The 23995-nt window shown below is 41.7% G+C and overlaps 1 protein-coding gene and 1 long non-coding RNA gene across 2 annotated transcripts in view; both read left to right on the top strand.

Moving 5' to 3' along the window:
- The window catches only part of tfpia (tissue factor pathway inhibitor a), a 34111-nt gene extending 10121 nt beyond the window's left edge, over nt 1–23990 (top strand). Inside the window, exons 2-7 of the mRNA XM_040201276.2 lie at nt 11107–11307; nt 18780–18956; nt 19622–19693; nt 20642–20695; nt 22820–23008; nt 23157–23990. Of these exons, the coding sequence (XP_040057210.2) occupies nt 11107–11307; nt 18780–18956; nt 19622–19693; nt 20642–20695; nt 22820–23008; nt 23157–23221 (758 nt within the window). The 3' untranslated portion in view covers nt 23222–23990. The remainder of the gene's footprint in view (nt 1–11106; nt 11308–18779; nt 18957–19621; nt 19694–20641; nt 20696–22819; nt 23009–23156) is intronic.
- Nucleotides 1638–3417, top strand: LOC120810993 (uncharacterized). Its single transcript, XR_013452945.1, has 4 exons — nt 1638–1790; nt 1910–2057; nt 2258–2359; nt 2687–3417. It is a non-coding gene; the product is annotated as an uncharacterized LOC120810993 (long non-coding RNA).
- Nucleotides 23991–23995: the final 5 nt, after the last annotated feature.

The following is a 23995-nucleotide window of genomic DNA, read 5'->3' as shown; positions in this document are numbered from 1 at the left end:
TATTTAATATGCACCAGTAACACCAAGAAAAATCCCTTGTAAGTAAAAACCTACTTTGCAATACTTATGATTCATCAGAGAGGTTAAGATCAGCTAAATTTAAACAGATTAAGACTTGCAGTCCTCTCTATAAAATCGGTAGTAACTCTTAATTCTGAACAGATTTGAATGGAATGGTTTTATTATAAATTGGATAAATTTAACTTTATACTGGTTACGTGTTTCAATTAAATCCAGTTACTGGGGTGGATCTACTCTGTTCTATTATACTAAAACATTCGGAATAACCACAACTTAAAATATAAATTATTTAGAATGTATGCTTTTATGAGTTTCTAAAAAATGTAGATTGCTATATACATTCAGTAAATTTGAATTAAAATTGCTTCAGAATTAAGAGAGTTACGACTGATTAAAATGTTTAATTTACCACTCTGATGTGATGCATAATCCACTGAGGTATGTCATTTCTTTATCTATTGTTATATCATGTGTATTTACATTTTTTGATGATGAAGTAAGTTTATTCATTTTCTGCTTGTTTAGTAAGTATTTATATCCAACACCATAAGGCAATCACTAAACCTACCTTCATTATCACTAAAAGGAGAATATTAACACAAACTATTTAGGATTATTGTTATAACCTTAGTGGAGTTGTCAATGCTGCATCACAATTTGTGTTAAGACAGTATAAATTAAAAGTTGCTTTTACAAATACTTAATTATCTTTTATTTTACAGGAGACTCAAAATCAACGAGCAGTTCTACTTCTATGATTGGGTCACCCCTATCTCAGACATCCACTCAAGTAAAAAGATGTCCTGCAAAGCACACAACACCTGAAAATGTTGTTGAGTTATCCTTCCCAGAATATGTATTGCACACTGACACCAAACTAGAGCAATGCCCAAAAACAATATTTTGAGTTGGCGAGGGCCGGCGAAGAGAGAAACTGCCAAATGTCAAAGGACCTCAGATGTCGGCTCATCCGAAACACCATGACCAGTATGATCGCGATCCTGAGGGCAACGGGGGACAGAGACAGATACCCGTCAAAGCCAGAAATAACAGCTATGGCAAAGCGAACAGTGCTGTACTACCCCATGCTGCAGGACCGAGACCTGAGCAGCAAGTATGCATGGGTAGGTCAAATGCATCCAGGTGCATGTTTGATGTTTGAAGCATTTATTTGAATTTTTCTTGTCACAGGTTACTGCGTACTCACAGCTATACAAAAGATTGAAAAATTTGAGATCACCCCAAAAGACCAATCCAAAGAGGCGCCGACTCGAGGAGCCAAAGTGCCAACCTGACTGACCCAGATGAATTTGATTCAAGTGACTCAACAGTCATTCTGGATCTCCCCTCAAAAGTGGGGCAGCATTCAAGCATTCAAGACTTCCCTTCTGAAGGGAGTAGCACCCCAGACTCGGGCAGCAATGCCAGATGTGAGTTCTAACATTACATTTACAAATTTACCATTGTGTGGTGTTCATAGTTTACACTTCTTTTGATTGGAAGACTAATAAACTGGAAGACTCAAACTAATTGCTACCATATTATTTATAAAGTTACTAATTTCTATGAATTAATGCCATGTATTTAATTATGTATATTTCTGTCCTTCATCTAAGATGCCCGCATCTTTGCGTAAGAAGAAAACTCCAAACCGTGAGTCCGTCTCTCAGCTCCTGGATTTGGAATTTTCAGCCAGAAGAGCATTCATTGACTCTGATTCTTTTTGCGAGGAGGACAGACACAAGAAAATTCCAGAGGACATTGGACATGTAAGTCATTATTGACTAAGCATAATTTAAAACATGGCACCACACAAAACAATGTCTTGTATGCCAATTTCTGTCTCCTACCCAATGCAGTCAAATGTCTTTATTTGTATGTTGGATAGGTGATGGGGGAGCTTCAACGCATTCTGGACAAAAATAACATCCATTACATTGATGAGCTGAAGGGAAGATGGGACGACTTCTGCCAGAAGGTGCAGTTTTTTGGTGTGTGGAAAAAGCTGCTGAAACCCTCAGTAGGAATGGACAAAGGTAAGCAATGATGTTTGATGTTATTAGGGTGGACATTAGGCAGGTTTATGTGCTAGTGTCTTCTTTTCATCTGTGGTGGCTATCGCATGATTTGTGTAACTTTTTTTGTATTTTAGCAGATGTTGTAAACTGTTGGTCAGATTTGACCTTGTATTATCTAAGTGTAAAAGTAACACATATTATCCTCAACAATTGAACAGGCTCTCAGTATCCTACGTGTGCTGCCTTCATTGTTCCCCTCTTCATCTGCTCCTCTGAAGAAGTTAGGACATGTGAGTGAGGCTCTTGTGCATGTCCTCGAGGTAAGCAAAATGAATGCACTACTTGGTTAATAGTTTTTATTGACCTAGTGAAGACCTAAAAAGACTGGCCTAGCCCAACAAATGTAAATACATTTATATAGATTCAAATACAGTGTGTTAAGCAACACAATTTTTTGCAGTAGACCCACAGACACATTCTGATATTCTTTATATCTGTGGTTCTAAAGCTTCTTAGACAGTGTGCCACCTCAGTTAATATTGGACTCCTCAAGTACCACTAAAATCACTGATGTAAAAGAAAACCATAGCTCCTCCTCTGAATTTTTCTTTATCCTGATGGAAAGATGTCCATTTTATGTGTTTAAGGAAAAAGAAGACCCCAATGACTATCTGAAGAAACGTCGTCTCTCCTGCCCAGTCCTTATTGTGAGTTTGTCCAACTGCCTCCTGGCTGTAGGAGATGTGCTGATAACTACGCTCCCAAAAGACAAGGTAACACAGGGTGTTTTATACCTTACGGCCTACTATTATGCTCTACACCTTACTTACCCCAGGTGCGTAGCCACTCTGCTCTCTGTCATAAAAACGGAGGTTCTCTTGGACACAATCCATGAGCGAGACCTCACACCATCTTTCAAGAAGGGCATGGCTGACTGGAATGCCTTTGTTGGCAAGTAAAGCCGTTTCCATTCTTATTTAGCAAATGTTTCCCAATGTTAAGGTCGCAATAATAACAATGTTGTTGATCTATTGAGGGACACAGTGGTCAAATATTTATGTTAATGTTAGCCCAAGACCCATAACTTGTTGCAATAATAAGCACATTGTAAGTGTATTGAGGAGACAGAGGTCAGATGATTATGTCTGACTGTAATCCATGTGTTACACATATATGTCATGTTTTGCTATGTTTTTTTACTATTATTAGTATTTTATTACAGTGCCATACACACTGCGCCAAAACATGGCTGGTGCTGCAGGCACAGTGTAACTGACTAACTGCACTGTATTGTAAGAATTGTTTGCTCCCTCCTGCATTTCAGAGCTAAAGAGGCATGCTCTTTCTTATGCAAATAAAATATTTGTTTGTTTAATGCACAACTTGTTTTCATTGAAGTATGCGTTTGTCTTAAATTTAGAACAGTATCACTATTGTAGAGCTAACATTAAGTTAAAAGCACTTGAATTGAGATTAGTTATGATACAAAAGCACTTCTTATGAGTAAAACAATGCATAATATGAGTATTTCCAGCTAACTTCAAGACATTTTTTATCCTAAAATGCTTAAATAATCACTTTTTAATCTTATTTCAAGTTGGTGGTGGTCTAAAATCTAGGACAATGTCACTATTTTAGAACTTTAAATGAGTTAAATACACTTGAAATAAGAGGGATGCCATGAACAGTGAAAAAATAAAAAGCTACTTTTGAGCATTTCAAGCTTATTATGATACACAACACTTTCTAATACTAGTAAAATATAGCTCAAAATAAGTTTACCTGGCTAATTTCAAGATCAATTCCTATCTCAAAAGTCCTAAATATTACATCTTATTTCAAGAAATCTTGACAAGCCGATTTTCACTAGTTCCATTGGCAGATTTTTTTGCTTATTTCAAGCAAAAACGTCTCGTATTTGTTGTTTTTTTACTTATTTTTGGAGGGGCATTTTTTCCAGTGTTGTATTTATACTCAAACAAAGAAAAAGCCTTCCTCTCTTCATGAGAGGGTTTGGAGACTAATTGTAAGCTTTGCACTAAACCATAGCAACTCGTGTCAGTGGGGTGAATAAAAGGCTTGGCGAATAAAAGAAAGAGGTGAAGTCTGAACTTGTTTGAGTAGCACTCAGATAGACGACACGATGACAGAGTGATCACTTTGTCTCCACTCTGCGCAGGTTCGGACAAGGTGGGCGTCTTTTTTTTATTGTAAATGAGATGACTTGTGCGCTATTAAGCTGCTCAATTAAAGTGTAGTCAAAGCTAACGTCACCTTTTAAAGTGAAGGTAGAGCTATCTGCTCTGTGTAGTGGGATCATTTGTTTACTTCACGCGTAAGAACGTGCCGGCGCAGAGCTGCAAATCCTTCATAATAAAAACGGGTTGCGCAAGCCTTCTCCAGTACAGCGTGCCTTTATTGACTAAGGTTTTGCAGCTGTCTTGCCTTCGTCATGGTGGTATCAGCCACGAAACAAGACCTTTGAACCGATTGGCACAAACAGGAATGAACAAAGCAAGCGATGATAACCATGCCAGCAAGTTCTTTCTTTTACACTTGTTCCTCCATCCACAGAAAGGGATGATTTATAGTGCAGCGTGGCCAAAAATGCCAGCATGGTTATGAGCCTTAAATTGTGGGGCTCATCTATTATAGCGGATATATGGTGTGAATCTATGATTATGAAAAATAAGCATAGACAAAGAAAATCTATGTTTTAATGTTGGAAATGTGGTATTTGCAGTTGCGTAATGAAATGTGTGAACCCAGATAATAAAAAACAGCATGATGATAGGAGCAGGTTATGGACATGGAATCCGTTAACAAGACAGGGACAAAGTGACATCAGACAGAAGAGGAAAAGATGCTGTTGATTTGTACCAAACGCAGGGTTAAACCCTGTAAGCAAAGCATGCTTTCAAACTGAAGTTTCACTAAAGCCTACCGATTACCACTAGAGAAAAAATCCTTTTTTCTCATTTGTAATGTTTGACCTGCAGTACATTGCAGAAAAGGGCCGCCGTATTGATCGTCTCGTCTGATCGAGAGAGGATCTAGAGCAGAATCAGTTGAGACTGGTGTTTGCATGGATGGGAAATGAGCCACTTGCTCTCTCCTTCTGTGTGGCGCATTGATTCAGAGACACGAAGACACAAACGTTTATTGCTGCAGCCTGTAGATACCTGAAAGGTCAATTTAATATAATCGGACAAATAACAGCTTCATTGTCCAAGGCGTATTGAAGATGCACAAAGAAAAATAGCTTTTCTCGCTTCTACTCAGACTGGACTAAATAGCAACTTTCCAACGCGCAATAGTCAAATACAAGAAGTTATTATTCCCATCTGGTAGAACTCTCAGTGGTTGTTCAGAAACCTGCTTGATGGGGCTCTGCTGTGGGAATAATTCAACTTTCTGAAAAACACACACAGCAGTGTAGATGTGGAAAAGTTTGTATTCATGATATTGCAATGAGATAATACAATATCACATTTTTGCAAATACAGGAATATGGATGTTTTAAAATTGGAGTTTTTTGAAGATCAAATTAAAACCCAGAAGAAAACAATGAGATTTTCTGCTGTGCCTCTTTCAAAGGGCAAAAACAATAATGTTGGGCCTTCCTTGTCTATAGTAGTCCAGCTGCATTACCCCAAAAGAGAATGTGCCGTGTCTCGGGTTGCTGTGCAGTCTTTACTGTCCCTGTCATCATAAGCTCATATACATGCATCCATTATCTCGGTAATGTGTAAATGTATATTTACTTGCAGCCCTTATGAGCTCCACTACAACTTTTCCCCAACGGGACATTAAATGACGGCACATTTAGAATGGAACCGAGCTCCCGTTTACATCGTGTTCAACGTGGAACCCGATTAGCTTATAGAGACTTATACGTTCTGTTCAGAATCGGGTCAGAATCGGCTCCTGATGACAGAACGGCACAACAACACGTGGGGGAGAGCCAGCTCCGATGCTTGGCTGCTCCCATTATGGGAGTCCGTGTGCACCCCTCCACTTTATGCTCTCATTTTATTACAGCAAATTGGCACGTGAGACTTTGTGGGCATCTGTGGTTTGGATCTAAACTGAGCTATTCACATTCGCAAGGAGTTTAAATTAGGGCTCGCATGTTTAAAGATCAAAAACAAGCAAATAATGTGGTACAGCTCGTGAGCACGGCAAGGAAACCTGAGCAGCAGCTGGTAATTGAGGAAATCCCTAATATGCCCTAATATATTCACCAGCAGAAGCTTCACAGACGAGAAAACATGTCCCACCGCTTTTTTATATTAATTCTACCGCTCCTTAAAACTCTCCTCCATCTATAAAAAGGATCATTGTGGGACAAGTAATATGATCCAACATTCTACTGACTACGAATAGTTTTCCCAATAAAATGTACATCTATTTAAAAATGATTCTCAGATGGCATATATCTATAACATATGTCTGGTGTGTTCAGCTTAAATCCAACAACCAGCATTAAGTAGCTTTTTCCCAACTTTAAATATGTAGGGACCTTTTATGTTACGCAATCTGTTAATTAAAGTCACAGTTCTTTGTTCTTTCCCTTTGTTTCCATTCAGGCAGTTACATACATGTTAAGACAATCACATTCTCACAAGGCTTTCATCTTTGTATTTAATTATTTCCTCTCTGGAAAATGTTCACTGGTTTGAACACCTCCATTCTCAGGATCGTTTGGTTTTTATTGCAAGCGATGTGATGAATAATTCACTGAGTGTTTTGTAATTGGGACTCCCTCAATTTGGCAGATGGGGCCTTGGTAGAATCTACCCTGCAGGCTTGTGCAACTTACGTCAAACTTATGCCAACATCATTGTTGGCCATCTGCTACTTCTGGACCGAGGAGCTGCCACACTCCATTTCGCTCCAAGGCGTTGGGTGATTTTATTTTAGTTTCCCAAGGGCATTACGGGTTTAAGGATATATGTCACCGGCCTTCAGCTCATCAAATCATACAAGCCCCACCTGCCCAGGTAGCGAACTTTGTCACATTGTTGGCTGAGAACCATCCGAGACGGACTCTAATTGGCATTAAGTGGGATTGCAAAGTCTGGCGCTGGCGGACCGAACAATGTCAGAGCACGAATTGTGCGGAATCAAAGGAGACGGAGGGATTTCTGGTTCCCGCTATGATGGCGCTTATTGACAACAAGTGGGACCCTGCAGGTAGGGGCTGAACTCGGATGTTGCCAGGAAAAGACACTGCCATTGCCGAGGGAAAAAAATTGGTTGATTAAAACAGCTGCTAGACAGAGGGAAGGGAGTTAAAGCCATGAAAAGGCACACAGTAAGTTTGATTTTTGTTTTTGTTTATCAGTCTAGGGTGTCCAGATTTTTAAAGAGACTGTGGGTGGAAGAGGCAAGGGGAACTTTAAATCCGGCTCGGCGGGGACAAATGGGCCGACAACAGCTATCGAGTTACAGAGCGACAATTAACTCGCTCATCATACTTAACACCTGCCGTACCTTTTTTTATAACTAAGCTGGCTTCTCCGCAATGACAGGGTTGGTTTCAAATCATCTCAGCAACACCACAGGACATTTGTATAGTAAAAGATTGCAAATAGATCTGTTGGCTCGAAGACTTCGTATTGACAGTGATCCTTCGTGCGAGAGCAAGGTTTTTCCACTTGGGCGTATCCAACAAGAATCAAACCGCCGACCGTGGCGTTCGTGCTTTGCGGTGTCTCCTGAGCCATGCAGGACCAGGCCTGTTCGTGGCCAAAAACAGATACTCAGTCAGCCTTCAGGGTAGCCCCCAGTCTGTTTCCCAACCACACAACCTGAGCTCTCAAAGATTGAACTCAACCGATTCCTCCTGGGGGCACAAATGTGTCCGTGTTTCAGGGGGAAGCCTTTGATCTGCAAGAGAAAAAGGCCTTAGAAGGAGCTCGAAGCCCACTTTGATCTCCAAACCTGAACTGCTGTAGGAGGTGCTCTTTGCAAGATTGCGGCTGGAAGGAGGTCATCTCCCCGCTGCTGCAGACAGGCCAAAGTTTATTGCTTCTAGGAGATGCATTTGAGATGATCTGTAGGATCATTGCCATTGTTTCTTTTTTGGTTCCCTGCCTGTCATTTTCTTCAGGTTGAATGATTGAGTTTATTACGAATGAATAGTAATGCTCATTTAATTTGGGTAAGGAACTTTTTTTGTTGAGTCATTGTACAAAATATGGGCGTGACCCGATACCTTGTGGTACAATAAACGGACATGACCTCAATCATTGTACACAAACTTATGTTAAAAAAAAGGTTTATAATCTCGATTTTTATAAACACGATTAGCTATTCTGAACAAAGGACAGTTCAGATTAATTAATTACGCATTACAAGTTTTTCCAAAAAAAGAGAAAAAAAAGACAATAACAACATCAGTCACTCTTCATTTCACCAACTCAGTTGATCTAACATTGCCATTTTCTCTTGGCATTGGCATTTCCTCAATTTTAAGAGCCACAACTTTGATTGTAACTTAGTGTTAACAAGCTGTCGGAAATGGGAAGATTTCACTGGCTTTGATCAGAACTGTCGCTTTGAAATTTACTCAGTTTGTTTCTCTCAAGCTCGGTACATATGTTCTTGTTAAAAAATAATATTGCTTTCCAAGGAACGACTTTCAATTGAGTATTTTAAAGATCTGACTAATTCCTCCAACACTCCACAACATTGATCCCTTTTGATGCTGACTAATCGTACAAGACACAAAGAAATAGATCAACAGATAAAAAGTGTGGAAACATTAAGGCTAACATAAGCTATGATGCACCATGCTTTGAGTTAATAAGCCCACTCGTTAGCACTCTATTCTCTTTATTCCCCCAAAAGTATTTGCCTTTTAAAACACTCAGATGTTCACTCCATGAATTTACTAAAAGCTCCAAATTATTATTTTTTTCATTCACATTTTCAGGGGAGAAACAAACAAAAAGGTTCTCTGGGTCATTAAACTAATCCATTTGGAGGTTGTATTTCTGGGAGCGAAACGCAGTCCTGTTCGATGAGTGTTCAGGGTTCAGCTGTGAAATGGAGGGACGGGCTGTGACTCATCCTCGGGCCTTTGTCCGCCGGCCTCAGGGCAAGGCTCCGATAAACACAGACTATTTCTTACATTGCAGGCCCACCTACACAGACATAGTCGATGCACTCCTTTGGTTCTTTCACCGGAGCGCACACACGCTCCGCTGACCGTTGTGTTGCAACACAACATCACTTCTATTCAATGGAATTTGTACTCATCCCTTCATGGACCTTTCAGCCTAATGAGTCACTGAAGGAAGTTCCTCCAACATGCTGACTAACTCAGAATAAGTCATAAGGCAACGATAAAACAAAACAAAATGTAGTTTGGTAGAGCTCTGCCAAAAAAAAGAGATAAAAATAGATACAATAAATAAGTCAAATGTATTCACGAAGCGCTTTTCACAGACCAACATCACAAAGTGCTTTACAGGGCACGAAATCCACATGAAGAGGAACACATTATGACCGTACCAGCCAACTAACAACAGGTGACTGAGGCGTTTAGATTTAGATTTGCTTGGTCCTAAACTCATATACATGTCTCACCCCATGAAGTATTTACTAGGTGGTACATAACAAAGTGTTTGTTTGCTTTCTATATTCTTGTGACTCCACTTCTGCTGTCATGTTCTCTTCATTGCGTTGATTTATACCGAGGCCTCTGAACTTTGCGTTACTTGTGAGCGTTAAGAATGAGCCTTTTCATCTTTTCAACATTTCCTTTTCAGTTTCATAGCAGGGGAGAATGACAAGAATACTTTAAAACTGTCTCATAGAGTGACATGTCATATAGTTAAGGCTGCAGGTGACAGAACCACTGGGAGCTGTCAGCGCTGTGGCACTCTCTGGTTCTGTCTACATCTCACTTTCTCCAGTGGTTTCATCAGTTCATCATTCCTCACTGTCATCCCGGCAACGGCTTTGCTGTTTCTTTGTTTTCCTGAGTCATCAATAACTGCGGCTTGCTTTTGTTTGCTTTTCTGCTCTGTACAGTTTGTACTTGGGTCCACTTTGCCGCGAGACCTAGAAATGGAGTTTGCGGGTTACTCTTCTGTGCTATTAAACAAGCTGGGACTGGGCCTCAAACCGACTCAACCTGCCTGTCTCTGGCATCACAGGTGTTTGGCACAGTGGGTGTTGAGCAACTCAGATCCGTGTCCAAATGCAAACGTTGGCCCTCAGCGATACTCTGGAGGCTATGGAGTGTTTGGTTAAACAACATGCAGAATTTTACTCTCAAAAGGGACGGATGTTGTCCCCATAACACCAGAGGAAAAGTTAAATCCCAGTAATTTGGGTTCATCCCCTGGGGAACATGCATGTATGCACAAATTCCAAAGCCATCCATTCAGTGGTGGGTGAGTTTCACATATACTTATAACCTCTAACTATTTCATGTCAGTCGGGCTCTGATGTCCACTCTTTCCCAAATTGGACTGGGCTTTTATGAAGTGATGTTAGTAGAGAAGTGTGTCGATTCAGAGCTAATTCAGTATCTTGACAGTTATGGATAACGGTGCCGTATTACACATACAGGTCTGCAGCACACTGCGCGTTGTGTTGCAGTGTCAACTGTTGCTGGTTGCTGCATCATGTGACATCTTCCCTCACTGCCCTCCCAGCGGCTACTGTGGGAATTCATATTGTGGTTCCTGTAGCTTGTTGCGTCTACAACATGAGTTGCATTTTGATTTTTTAGAAAAGAGAATGAAAAACTAAAGTGTCTGCACCTTATGTCACAATTTGGCATATTTCATTATTAATGATCCAGTCTAAATATTAAGCAGGGTCACACAGCTGTCCTCAAACCCTGCACGCAGCCTGCATCTGCTGTTAAAGCACACGCCAAGTATTTTGGAAAATAATAGTCAACAACTTTACCTTATCTCCAAGACAGGTTTAAAATTCATGTTTCGACCAAATGTCGTCTCTCCCCCCCACACACACACACACACACACACAGACATAAAACTCCTTTTCACATAGCGTGTGTTGTCTTTCTGTCCCACCTCATCAGATGCAGTTCAACCCGAGCTCTTCATCTTCAACGAGTTGTGCGCCCTGAGGGACGAGCCGGGGCCCTGCAAGGCCATCAAGGAGCGGTTCTTCTTCAACGTGGACACGGGCCACTGCGAGCAGTTTGAATACGGAGGCTGCGGGGGAAACGACAACAATTTCAGGACTTTGGAGGAATGCGAGGACATGTGCGTCGTCTCAGGTGAGTGCGAACCGCCGCCGAGGACGAGCTTGTTGTAGCAATATGCGTCATAGTCAACTAATTACCAAGCGGTTCGGTGCCGTGTTTCCAATGATTCACTTTGTGGTTTGGTGAACAAATTCAAGTTGACAACAGTAAAGGCCTCGACATCATTGATACAAAGGGGGTAGGTTTTGCAAGACGAGTTACAGCTCTGCGTTATGTTGTTAGCAAGTGAAGAGTTTGTTCCTCATTGAATTGTATCGCCACCTCGGGCATAAAATCCTATTACAAAGTCATTTTCTTTGTATGCGGCTAAAATGGAACAAGTTTTCCTCGAGCCACCTGGTTAATGAAAAATACGGGCACATTTAAGCGAGGCTGCCGATTATTTAAAGATCACACTGACCAGACTAAATTGAATTTATTGATTAAAACTAGTTATGACCTGATCAGAGTTTTGTTTCGCCTGTAAACCCGATCCAACTCATTTGATACTGAATACTCAGATGATAAACAACCTGCCCTGTGCGTAGCACATTTTAATATGTCATTGCTCTGGTAGGATGCAGATAAAAACTTCTGTCGACTGCGCTGTATTTAAAATATATCATATGCAAAATAACTCGTTGGAGGAGATGTGGGTTACAGTTTGCCTGAACTCCACAAAACTATGTAGTATGATCTTTTGATGGTCTACTATCCTTTTCAACAGCTAATATGCTGTAGGCAGAACACTATTTGGTGTTTTTAGGTCAGTGCTGAGATTACCAGTGTAAAAGATTATGTCAACAAATAAAAAACACCTCTCCCTCTTATTCAAAAGCTATAATGATATCTGTCGGGAAAACAATACACCTTTTGAACCTCAAGCTTGTCTGCTCAACTTGAAATATGCCTTCGCATGAAAGCAATGACACATCTGTCAAAGTAATTAGATGCGCTGTTATGCTGTGGCGTGACAAAGTGCTTTCTCCCAACGGCACAGAACAGCCTTCACCTTTGTATTTCATGCCACGAGGACCGTGAATGGATTCGCACCTTGCAGGCATTGCCCTCGTGCAGTTTGTGCCTGGATTTTGTGTTCCTTCCTGTCTCCAAACATCAGTCTCTGTGCTGTGTGGAAGAATCTTGAGGTGAGGAGTTTCTGGCTCCATCCGAGTTGAAATGAAAGTGCTCGGACGGAAATATGAAGGTGACCAATAAATAATAGCGCTAGTTTGAGTGCACAGCTTACTCTGCTTTCGGATCATAAAGAAAATTACATTGCATTTAGAAGAGCTATAAAACTTGCATTTGTCCCGTGGCATTTAAAGGGCAGTTTGCAGAAAAGCATAACACCTTTTATCTAAATTGAACACACTTCCATGTGTGAATCTTAGTGGGCTCGCTGGCGGCTGTAAAAGCACTGCAATTTTGTAAGAATCTGCACGTTATTGTATGCTTATGCGCCGTGGTCTGATGGGACGCCGTTATCAGCTGCTGCGGCTTTGTGGTGACGAGCAAACCAGTGGGGCACACTCACAAGAACTAACAAACGCACACGGGATTTGGGCCGACAAGTGGCAACAGTTGCAACTCCCTTGAGGACCATTTGAGGCAGCGTAGCCTAAAGAAAATCTTCTTCCCGTCCACAATTATTGAAAAGGAGCGTGAAAAACTTCCCAAAGTGACATTTCATCTGAAGAGTGAGAATTGTCTTTAACGTGGGTGAACTTGCAAAAGAATATACGGGATTTCATCTTAGCACACCGGACCCACTTCCCAGTCTCAGGCGAAGTCCTGGCACGTAACGATCCGGCAGGGACTGGATCTCCGGACGGCTCCTAAATACCCCCCTGATCGGGAACTGGAGCCAGGTGTGTAATTGGCAGCACCTGAGCGTCGTCAAGGTCCAAATCAACAGACGGCCGCGCACACCAACAACTTGATCACGGCGTGGCTGTCGTGACAGAATTACTAACATGCACCACTTGTGTGGTGGAAATCTTTATTTATGTAAAGAAAAACATAAAGTTCAGGCGCAGGTCGACAATTGAAAAAATAAAAATATAATGGAATGAAATGCAGTCAGTTCATTTTAACAACTGTTCGATTCGAATCGCGATTCATGGTTGCCGATTCGATTCATGGACGGTCTGGGTTAATTTAGAACGATTCGATTCGGTGACTTGAAATCGATTCAGTAACTTTACTGGACAGTGCAGGCAAAGTTTCTGAGATCCCTGTTGTTTCTTGTAAGGAAATCAGGTTTAAATTAATTATGGATATTATAAACAAGCAAACAACAATTAATGGCAAATGTATTAACCTTTTATTTGAATCAAGTGCCATTTTCAATGTAAACATTACACAATAATTACACAGTGTTTGGATCAATTCACAGAACCCTGGATTTTCAACCACATTGTAGGGTTGCAAGTCTTTACAGATAAACTTGTTGCTGTGATGTTGAGTTTGGTGCTGGCGAGGCCTGAGGTGTCTGCAGAGCTGGAGTTACCTGCTGCTGCTGCAGCGGTGACGCTGCTAGAGGTCCTGACTGTCGCCGTTGTTTAATCCCACGGCGCCTTAGTAGATGGCCGGAAAGATTCGTCGTGTTTCCGTGGTTTTTTATTTGTCTTCTACATATTCTACAAACAGCGACCGACTTATTTAGAACACCTCCGTGTTTGCAAAAGCCAAAATGTTTCCACGCGCTGGATCGATATGTTAGTTTGTGAAAGTCTCACTCGCAGTTGTCTCCTCCACGCTTCGCGCGGCGTACTGATGACGTCACCGACAGGCAGACTGAATCGAGTAATGTTTAATGTGTCTAAAGTGCTGAAAAACAAACACATCCATACCGTTTTTGTGCTTAAATCCAATGTGCAGTTTCCAAGTATCGATACAAACGGTTATGTACCATTTCAAGCGATTTGTAATCGATATATGTCGTCCAGAATGCCGATTTGCGGAGCACAGATGGATTCAGTTGGATCGCAGGAATATAAATCGATTAATCGATTCACTGAATGAATCGTTACACCCCTAGCAGTCGGGCTCTGAGGCCTCCGGGTATCGCTTTGAAACGCTCTCTCATTTAATCTGCTGAGTCAAATCTCACATCAACGTGATTCAGAGCTGTCTCCTCTTTCGTGTTTTTAAATGGGTGAGAAGAAAGCTCATGTGCCTGTTTTTTTTACATCCATGATAAGTTAATTTATCATCCGCTGGACTTAATTGAATCAGGTGCGTTACGCCCAGTGTGGGAGAAACCCGAGTGCCGCTTACCGATGTGTGTCCCTCTCTCCCACCCTCCCAAACATGACCAGTGTCGTGCCGTACCGTCCACAATGAGTATTATTTAGAACAGCTTGTTGTAGCAATATGCGTCATAGTCAACTATTACCAAACTAACCAAAATAAATGCAGGCACCCTACTTCCCTAACAGATACACAGGATAAAACTAGATGAACCAAAATGTCTTCTCAACCCTACAACTAGCCAAACTGCCTTTCAGATGAAATGATCATTTTGATCCTTGGAGCCCTCGTAGCTCGGCCTGGTTGACAGTTGGGGAGAAAAGAGAGAGCATCTAACTCCAGGTTCCTTCCTAAATGTGGCCCGAAGGGTCCCAAATCTGATCCGCGGCAACGCAACCGATCGGAAGCACGCACACAATGTGAACAGGCGGGGAAGTAAACTGCACTCTCCTCCGCTCTGTTATCTTGTGACTCTCTAAGTCAAGGGATTCCCAAAGTGGGGTGCGCGAGAGGAAACATGTAGCATAATTTGTAACAAAATCAATAGGGTTTTTACACAAAATACAGACATGTATTCTGAAACTACCTTTTGCAGGATTACGTTTAAAATAAAAAATGTACAATGTAATAAATAAATACACTTCAGCTCCTCCTTTTACGTACACACTAGCTATTGTTAGCCTAGTTTGTGCAGCTAACGTCAGCTAACATTTATAAAACATGCTGAACTGGCTGAAATCGGGAAACTTCAATGCAGTTATAGATTTTTTCTTTTTAAGTGTGGGGGATTGGGGGTAAATGAACCCAGTTGGGATGTAGAAGGGGGTCCGTGGCCTAAAAGGTTTGGAAACTGCTGCGTCGGTCATAACGGATGGAAAATGCTCACAATCAAGTTGCATCATTTTGTAGATAAAACGTAATGTTGCGAGAATAAATTAGTTATTGAATCAATTGCACGTTCAAAGCAGCAGTGTTGTCACGGATCGTCCAGGACGGGAACCCAAAAGCAGACCACACGGAAGAATCAAAATAAAAGGTGGGTATTTATTATGCAAAAAAGGGTGTAGGGAAGGTCTGGTCCGGTTGGGTGGTGAAGAGTGGGGGCTGGAGTCGGGTCAACGGCTAGGCAGGGGAAAAGGGCGATCCAAGTGATGAGCTGTAGGCAGGGAAACAGGTTGCCGGTTAGTGATCCGGAAAAAAAGACAGAAGCAAACAAACACACTGACTCTTGACTAGACTCGAGTTTGGAGCAAAAAACCATACGTAGTACGCTAACGATCCGGCAGGGACTGGTTGTCTGGTCACGGCTTAAATGGTGAAGGGGATGGTAATCAGGACCGGGTGTGCAGGCAGCAGCAGGTGTCGATGGTTGAATAATTAGTCAGGATGTGTTTGGGGAAACTCAGAACAAACAGGTTAGAGTGGCAATGTAACAACCCCGGTTCAGGAAGCTGAATTCCTGACAAGTGTTCCTTCGTCATTTTGAATTTGGGTTCAAATTGATTGATTGTTTCACATTTTTAGCAGGACAGACTTGTCTAGTTTAATGTAGATCATAACATTTATGTATTGGGTGCTCAAAAACAAAGGCTTATTTGGACTTTCCTTACTACCCCCCCCCCCCCACACACACACCAACATCAGGCAGAGTGCACTTCTAAAGGTTGCACACCCATGTGAGGAACACTCTGTCTTACTGTGTGGGAAACCTTTTCCTCCTTTCTCTGCAAAGGTTGTTGCTCTCCAGCCGTGATGAAACCCCAATGAGTCGTCGCCATTGTGCCCCACATTCTCCCTCTGGTCCTTGATGCCTTTTCTCAGCTCTGCTGAAGGAGGTCAGAGACAGGAACACAGTGTTTCTCTGTGACAGTAGCACTTTCCCCCCCTTATATCTCAGGGCTAATGCTCAGTCTGTGAGCACACGCATTGTTCAAATTAAATAGTTACTAGAGGAAAAAAGAAAATGCAAAAAACAAATGCTGCTGGATGAGACAGAAATTGATAATTGTCAATTATTATTTTCTCACCACAGCCACTTCCACCGGCCTCATGTACAGTGTACCACACTGGGGGGGGGCTTTGGGATGTCTTAACGCTTAATGCTTGCCAACATTGACCTTTAGCACTGTGCTACATAGTTGCTTTGATCCCATTATGTTTATGTGACCTTCTGCATTATGCAAACAATACAATTTTAATCAAGCAATACGAAATTTACTTGTTTTGTTTCTTTTGTTAGGCTGATTTTTCTGCTGATGACAGCAGTGTCTTTCTTAGTGATTGAATTATGTCTGTCTCCATCAAGTGGAAAATGTTATTTTTACGCCTGAGTGCATTGATTTAGCTTGAATATCCATTCCATTAGGGACGTTTCTTTTCTTTTTTTTTCCACAGGAGGCCTGGCCAAGATTGTGTCAGCACTTTCAGATGCAAAAAGGGTAAAAGACAACTGTGGGAAGGCATAAAGCGGTTATTAATTAAATGGACAGGTGAAGATATCAGAGATGGGGTGACCAAAAAGTGCTCTAAATCCGTAGCACATTGTAATGAAATCTCATCTTTCTGGGTAGGACACTCAATGGGGCAAAAACATTAGACGACAAACATGGAAAGAGGCATCTTCTTTTGCTGCTCACAGCCATCCGAGCCTGAGATGGAAAACGATGATCGGCCTATTTAACACCCAGAGTTTGAAAAAAGAGCTGACCAATAATTCTTCTGAAAACACAAATCACCTTCACAGCTCTGATAGAGAGTACCGGTAGAGTTTATGAATTATTCATTACTACGTTGCTGCACAGAGAGCGTCAGTGTACTGCGAAGAACGCACCTCATAAAATGCATTTAGATGTCTCAATTCCTTTTTAATCACCGTCACCCTTGACTCAAAGGATAAACCAGATAGTGAGCATTTAGCATGGTGTAAGACATCCCCCGACAGCTGTTGGGACAGCTTGCGTTTAGTCAGAAGTCTCCACAGATTTCTAGTTTGGCTTCAAACAGGTGGTGGACTTTGCTTTATAAGCCTGTAATGTAATACATGACGTATGGTGGGTGAATTGCTGTCTGGTTGTCTTGCAAACACTCAACGGCTTCATGTCTTACAGAAGCTCTGAGAGCTCAAAGGGACGGTTTGCATTATTTGAAGTGGGGTTGGATGAGGTACAGTACTTATGCTTGTTAGACTGATAGTGGATGTCTGGAGGAAAAGAGTACGAGCACCTGAGCAAAGCAATGCTCTTATGTGGACGGGGGCAACTGCAAACGGCAAAACGTGTTTCACCTGCACAGGACAAAGAGAAATGTGTCTACGTAAATAGAAGAATGAAGTGGGATTATGATTGTGTTGTAAATATTCTGCAGTGTGGCAAACCCAAAACTCCACTACTCGATATGAACTCTGCATCATTCCACACACATCTCACATCCCAAAATACAGCCTGGCATGTTTGGTCCTTTTGGTGTTGGCAATTTCTTCAAAGTTTGAGTTCACATCATGAGGATGTACTGACAAGGTCTATGAGGTCTATCAGGAGATATAAATGTGGGTGGACACCAGTACACCTGCCATGCAATGCAGAACTCTGCTGTTAAAGACGTCAGCCAGTCACACCGTGACAGGTTGCACCTGTCTTGGCTTATGATGAGGACAATATACCAAGGCTGCGTTCATGGTACAGGCACAAATCAAGCACGAGTCCCTGGCTTGAGCCAGGGAGAGACTCGTTTTTTAGGTCTCTAGACAGTTTATTCTAAGATAGGTGCCTGACAACGCTCCACCTCAACGCTGCTATCCAGTGCTCCATCCTGCTGCTGATGACATTCCAGTTACTGATTTCAGCTGTTTGTAACACAGATTCGAAGTAATAATAATCTGTAACTTTTACATTTCTCCTCCAAACGTTAAAAAGTTGTGGAGACAGGGAGTCAGCGGTGACCCCGAGGCCACTGATAGCACAGTGCTGAATTTAGATTACAGTCATCTTCATACTGTTCCGTGCCGTGGCCCTCGAAGCAAAGATGGCACCTGATGGTTATACTGGGAGACAGCATGCTTGTGATTGGATGAGAGTGTTACCCACCAAGTCCAGTGGAGGGCGTGACCTGTGTACGCTAGAACTGTGCACTGCCGTGCCATGCGTGAACCCATGAACTGTTCATTTATTGAGCGATAATTGTTCAATAGGACTCAATAATTGTTGTAACATTTTCTTAGTTCCTAAGACTTGTTCTCACTCTCTCTTTCCTAGATGATAAGAACCCGTGTCACCTGGACGAAGCTCCGGGTCCCTGTCGGGGGCTGGTGACTCGCTACTTCTTTGACAGCAGCAGTCAGCGTTGCAGGCATTTCTTCTACGGCGGCTGCTTCGGCAATGCCAACAATTTCCAAAGCATGTCGGAGTGCCAGGCGAAGTGTCACAGCCCAGGTAGGCCGGGCTAAACTTTTATCCTCTTGCAATAAAGACTGATTAAAACGCGAGCTTTCCAGACAGGCGCTTTGTTCGGAGCCATTTGAAAGGACTAATTAACACTGCGTGTGTTCAGCAGCTGCGAATGCTCCAAAGATGTCGTCAGTTGTTACAGAAATAATGACTTTTCCTGCCTTCACGTCAGAGCAGGAGGCCGGGTGTACCGCTCGGGGTTCACCGACTGCCGAGGACGATCACAGCGGACCATAATATCTCATTTCACCTTGATTTTGCACATAAGTTGTTTCAAAGTGAACCAAGCACGCCCAATCAAGCGAGACTCATTCCCGCCTTAAAAGTCCTTTTAGAGGCAGAAATTGTCAAAGATAACAAGGAGGGAGACGCTCAGCTGTGGCCATTTCCACGGACAGCCCACCTTGTGAGAATCAATTTGAAATGATTTTTTTGGATACAGATATCAGATGGATGACTCTGTCTGGCTTCATTAGACAACACCCTTTCTGTTCGGATGCTAATGAAATCAAACTATTTGAATCGGGATCGATCGCTGGGATTTAATGCGATCTGTTCTAAATATAGGCATTAGTTCATTGGATTCATCGTGGCTAGCCGTGGAGACACACAGTCTCAGCTGGTACTTCTTCTTTTTCTCAACTCAACAGAGACCACGAAGGCACCAGAACGCCACTCGCTGTCTGCCAGAAAATCTGCTGTGCGGCCAACCATATTGACCGGTAAGACTACATACATCCCACTTAAAGTGTAATATAGTTAGTGCTTATTATGTAAAATCAAAGCAACCGGTAAGGCTGACATGGGGGAACAAGGTGAAGGGATATGGCGAAGGGTTTTAGCATTAGTTAAGAGGTTAAAAGACAAAAATGGTGTAGCCAATGACTCTGGATATTTAACAAAAACATCTATTTGTTGAGGAGGCTAAATATCTGTAGACGTACTTGGACCTTTAATGCTGGATGGCTGTGTAACTTTTTAGCTGTGGCGGCAGGTTTCCGCCTGGCACTGCTGTCCAATGTTGCTGCGTGCGACCGTGTCAATAAACTCGTCAGGTTCTCTATGACATGGACTTGAATCCCAAATGGCCAATAGAGGTGCTTTTGCTTTCCACTTTGACACCAAATCTTAACCATTGCCTTTGTCAGTCAATTGCCGTTGCAGATCGACTCGTTTAGCCAGACCAATATGCACAGGTTGGTTTCAGGAAAGGACAGGTCTGGTTCCACACGTTACCTTTCTGCTATCTGGGAAAGAAATATATTTTTTCCTTTTTCCAATGGCGACCGTCTGGGGCAGCGCTTAGTCCAGGAAGGAGAAATGTTGCATTTGTAAACTAGCAGACAACAAAAAGGGAGGATGGTTGACTTTATATCATTATAGTGTCTGTCATCCTACGAAGTATTGACAACAGAATTAGTATTTTACATAGAAGCCTTTCATGTACACATATAAGTGTAATCCCTTCAGCAGTATAACACCGTTACCACTGCAATATGCATACTACCACAATATACATGCATACTACCACAATATACATGCATACTACCACAATGTGATGTCGCCAGGAAACCTGTGGAGGCGGTGCAACTGGGGTCGGCTGCTACTTAACATTTTTGAACTTATTTCCCAAAATGAATTGACTGAAATCTGAAATCTGCTTTCCTCAGGGGAATGGAGTACCCCTCTGGTGCGATCCAACGCCACTGATCAAGAGCCAAAAGGTAAAGAAGTATGACCCCACACATCCATATAATGTGGTGACACATTACAGCTAATGGCGGTACGGTTTCTACGAGGCTAATTGTGCCGACTGAATGCAAACTGCACAACAGTTGTGTCGTGGCGAGAGGCAAGATTTGCTTTTTGTCTGAACACACGTAGGAAATGAACCTTTGTCAGTTTAAACCTGTTCCACCCGACGGGTGCGAAACGCAGCAAAATCCAACTTCCAAGAGGAATATCGTGGACTCCTCACGAGCAAACATATCAACGCTTCACACCGTTCCAAACGTTAGAGTCTTGCCTACAATATGCACTAATCTGTTTGACACTGAGGCCCGAAGCAAGAGTGCAACGTTAATTAGTTACAGAGATCCCAGTGCACCAGGCCTTTGGGAGGGATTCACTTTTGTCAGCCATGATTACATTCATCATCCTGTCTTTAGAGTAGAAACCAGTCAACTGAATCCTAGGTTACGCTTAAACCTCAATGTAAGCTCATTCATTAAACCCAAGTGAGCTGCCAATGACTTTCCTTTAATAAGACAAAATGAAAACTCAAGTTACAGCGATGCATAGATGCTAGACAGCTTGCAAAATTGCTTCTGCTGCGCAAGGCATAGAAAGAAAGAAACCGAGCTCCCACCGCCCATTCGTCAAGTATTCCCGCTCACTAATTTTCAGTGTGTTAGGATTTAGGCAGCACACATCACTGTAGAGGTGTTTCCAAGGCTCCTTTGTGCTGCAGCAGGAGGCCCTGGTCTGCTTCCCTCCGCTCATTCAAAGAGTTATCATTTTCAGAATCCAATTTCCCTCTTGTCAGAAAATGTTGAAAGGAAAAGTATCAGGATGACTCAGCCTCAATAGCACGGAGTCCTTATGAATCTCTTTTATTTATTTCCACTATGAGATCACAAAATTATCACTCAGAAACAATCCTGGCTTAAAAGGAAAGTCCCTTCACGTAATAATTAATTATTTAGAGGGTAATCTTGGTAAAGATTGATGACAGAATTACTATCGTGTTTTTACTACAGGATTTAAATGAAGCCTTTTCATTTCAAAGTCATGAAAATTGCACAATAAGTGTTGTGGAAATGGAAAACATCTTGAGTCTGGTGCAATTCTACCAAAGACTGACATCTTGTGGTTACACAGCGATGTGCACTGTAAGTGTCCGTGGGAGAAGACTTTTGAGTCTGAATAAAACAAAATAAAAATGAATTGAGCTGTATATATGAGACGTGGTGCTACTGTTTTAGTAAAACACAATTTAAGACATTTCTTTTTCTCATTTAACAATTCCCAGAACGTAATAAAAGAGCAATAAAAGGCGATTTTGTCTTGTATTTGATAGATTATAATAATAACAATACTTTCTGAATTTATGGAGTAACCAATCCTCAGATACTCAATATTTTAAAATTTACCTCAGTTGAATCCCAAGAGATGGAACCATAATGATCTAATGCTGGCCTGTTGAAGTCGTAGTATTTATCCATGAAAAGCAGTCTCCTTTCATTTGAGGCAAAGAGCACTCATGGTCGCTGGAAAAACAATCCTGTGTTTCTCACCATAGGACAGCTGGAGAAGAGGACAGCTTACTCAGAATTGTGGAGTCATTATAACAACATGCACGAGGCTGCAGAAACAGTCATTTATTCAGTCAGGCTGAAGCTTTGAGGGGAGTTGGAGAAAGACATGTTTACTTAAAAAAATACAGAAATACATTAGAGAGAGAGAGAGAGCGAATGAGAGAGAGACGGAAGAGCATTGAGACTGAGACTTTTGACTAAATACTTTCATTACGCTTGTTACTTTGCGACCGCTGTAAACTCAATGTTTGCTTTTGGTTTCACAAAGCAAACAAGCAGCTGTCTTCTCGGTGAAAGTCCCGAGTTAGAACAGTGCTAATTAAAAGCAGAAAAAAGAAAAAACAGACACTGTTCTTGTTAAGGAGGTCCACCCCTTCATCTGACCCTGTAATCGAGGTGGAACGGATCCAAATTCTGCATGACAGAACATTTTAAAGATGATGTATGCGGGATAATGTGTAACATTTTGGGCCACGGAGGGCTGAAAATGCCAAAATATTTGTTCCTAATACTCTTCCTCCTGATTCACAGCCTTGATCCCTGCAGAGCTGTGCTTCCGTCCCGTGGAAAGGGGGACATGTCACGGTGCCGAGAAGAGATTCGCATTCAACCCCAAGACCAAGAGATGCCAGATGTTTCACTACAGCGGCTGCGGGGGAAACGAGAACAACTTCACGAAGCGCAAAATCTGCATTGACAAGTGCATCGGAAGCAGAAAGCGTAAGATTATTTCAGCTATGATCTTATGAAAACGTCGGCAAAAGAAAATTACTTAGTTTTATTTAACTGTTAATTATACTTTTTTCATTGTGTTCATTCAGAGTACTTTGGAATGAACCTCTTTTCGTGTCTCTGTGTTCCGTTGCAGCTTTTTCGCGGTTGATCCGAATAAGGAAGAAAAACCTGTACCACGTTGTCCACCGCGCGGCCTGAACACTCGCCATCACTCTGCACTACTCTGCAGTCACCTTCATTTACCGTGCGTCCATACGTATATGTTCAGCTATACTTATATCGGTTTGGTAGTCCTGAGGTACTTGTATAAATGACATTTAGTGTATGATTTATCATCAATCTTATCCACATTTTTATTTCACTATCTTATTGACAAAAATACAACAATATTATGCATTTTATTTCTAGATCGTGTGCTGTATTGTCATTGCACTGTAACTTTAATGTGGCAACACCGAAGCAAAATGTTTGTTTGATATTACAAAGATATAGGACTAAAATACTTCCCCTGCTATACGGCCACTGATGCTTTGATGATGAGTTTTGGTATAACTCCATTATTATTAATAATGAACGTCAACAACAACATAAGCAGATTAAACTGGTGGAAATCATGACAACAGTACACTAAATAAAACCACATTAATCAAGATGACAATGTCCTTACACTCATTAATCAATGTGAACAGGTAATGACTGCGGTTATATTTTTCAGATTAAACATACAACCTCATTTTTTCCTTTTATAATCAATTATATGAAGTTCAATAAATCACTCTTGCAGTCCTGCTGGCGTGGTTGACATGGAGAACCAGAGAGGGGCAGTAGTGTGTAAAGTAAGTCTTCCAAAGAAGGTGCCAGTACTCAGTTCGCTGCATAGTATTATCTTTTATGTATTCTACCTTTGTTGTAAAGAATTGGAATGTACAAGTTCATATAATAAACCTCAAGGATCTTCTTATCTCTCTTCTG

The sequence above is a fragment of the Gasterosteus aculeatus genome, chromosome 16 (assembly GCF_964276395.1).
Source record: "Gasterosteus aculeatus chromosome 16, fGasAcu3.hap1.1, whole genome shotgun sequence".
Taxonomy (NCBI): domain Eukaryota; kingdom Metazoa; phylum Chordata; class Actinopteri; order Perciformes; family Gasterosteidae; genus Gasterosteus; species Gasterosteus aculeatus.
This window is presented reverse-complemented; position numbering and strand designations above follow the sequence as displayed.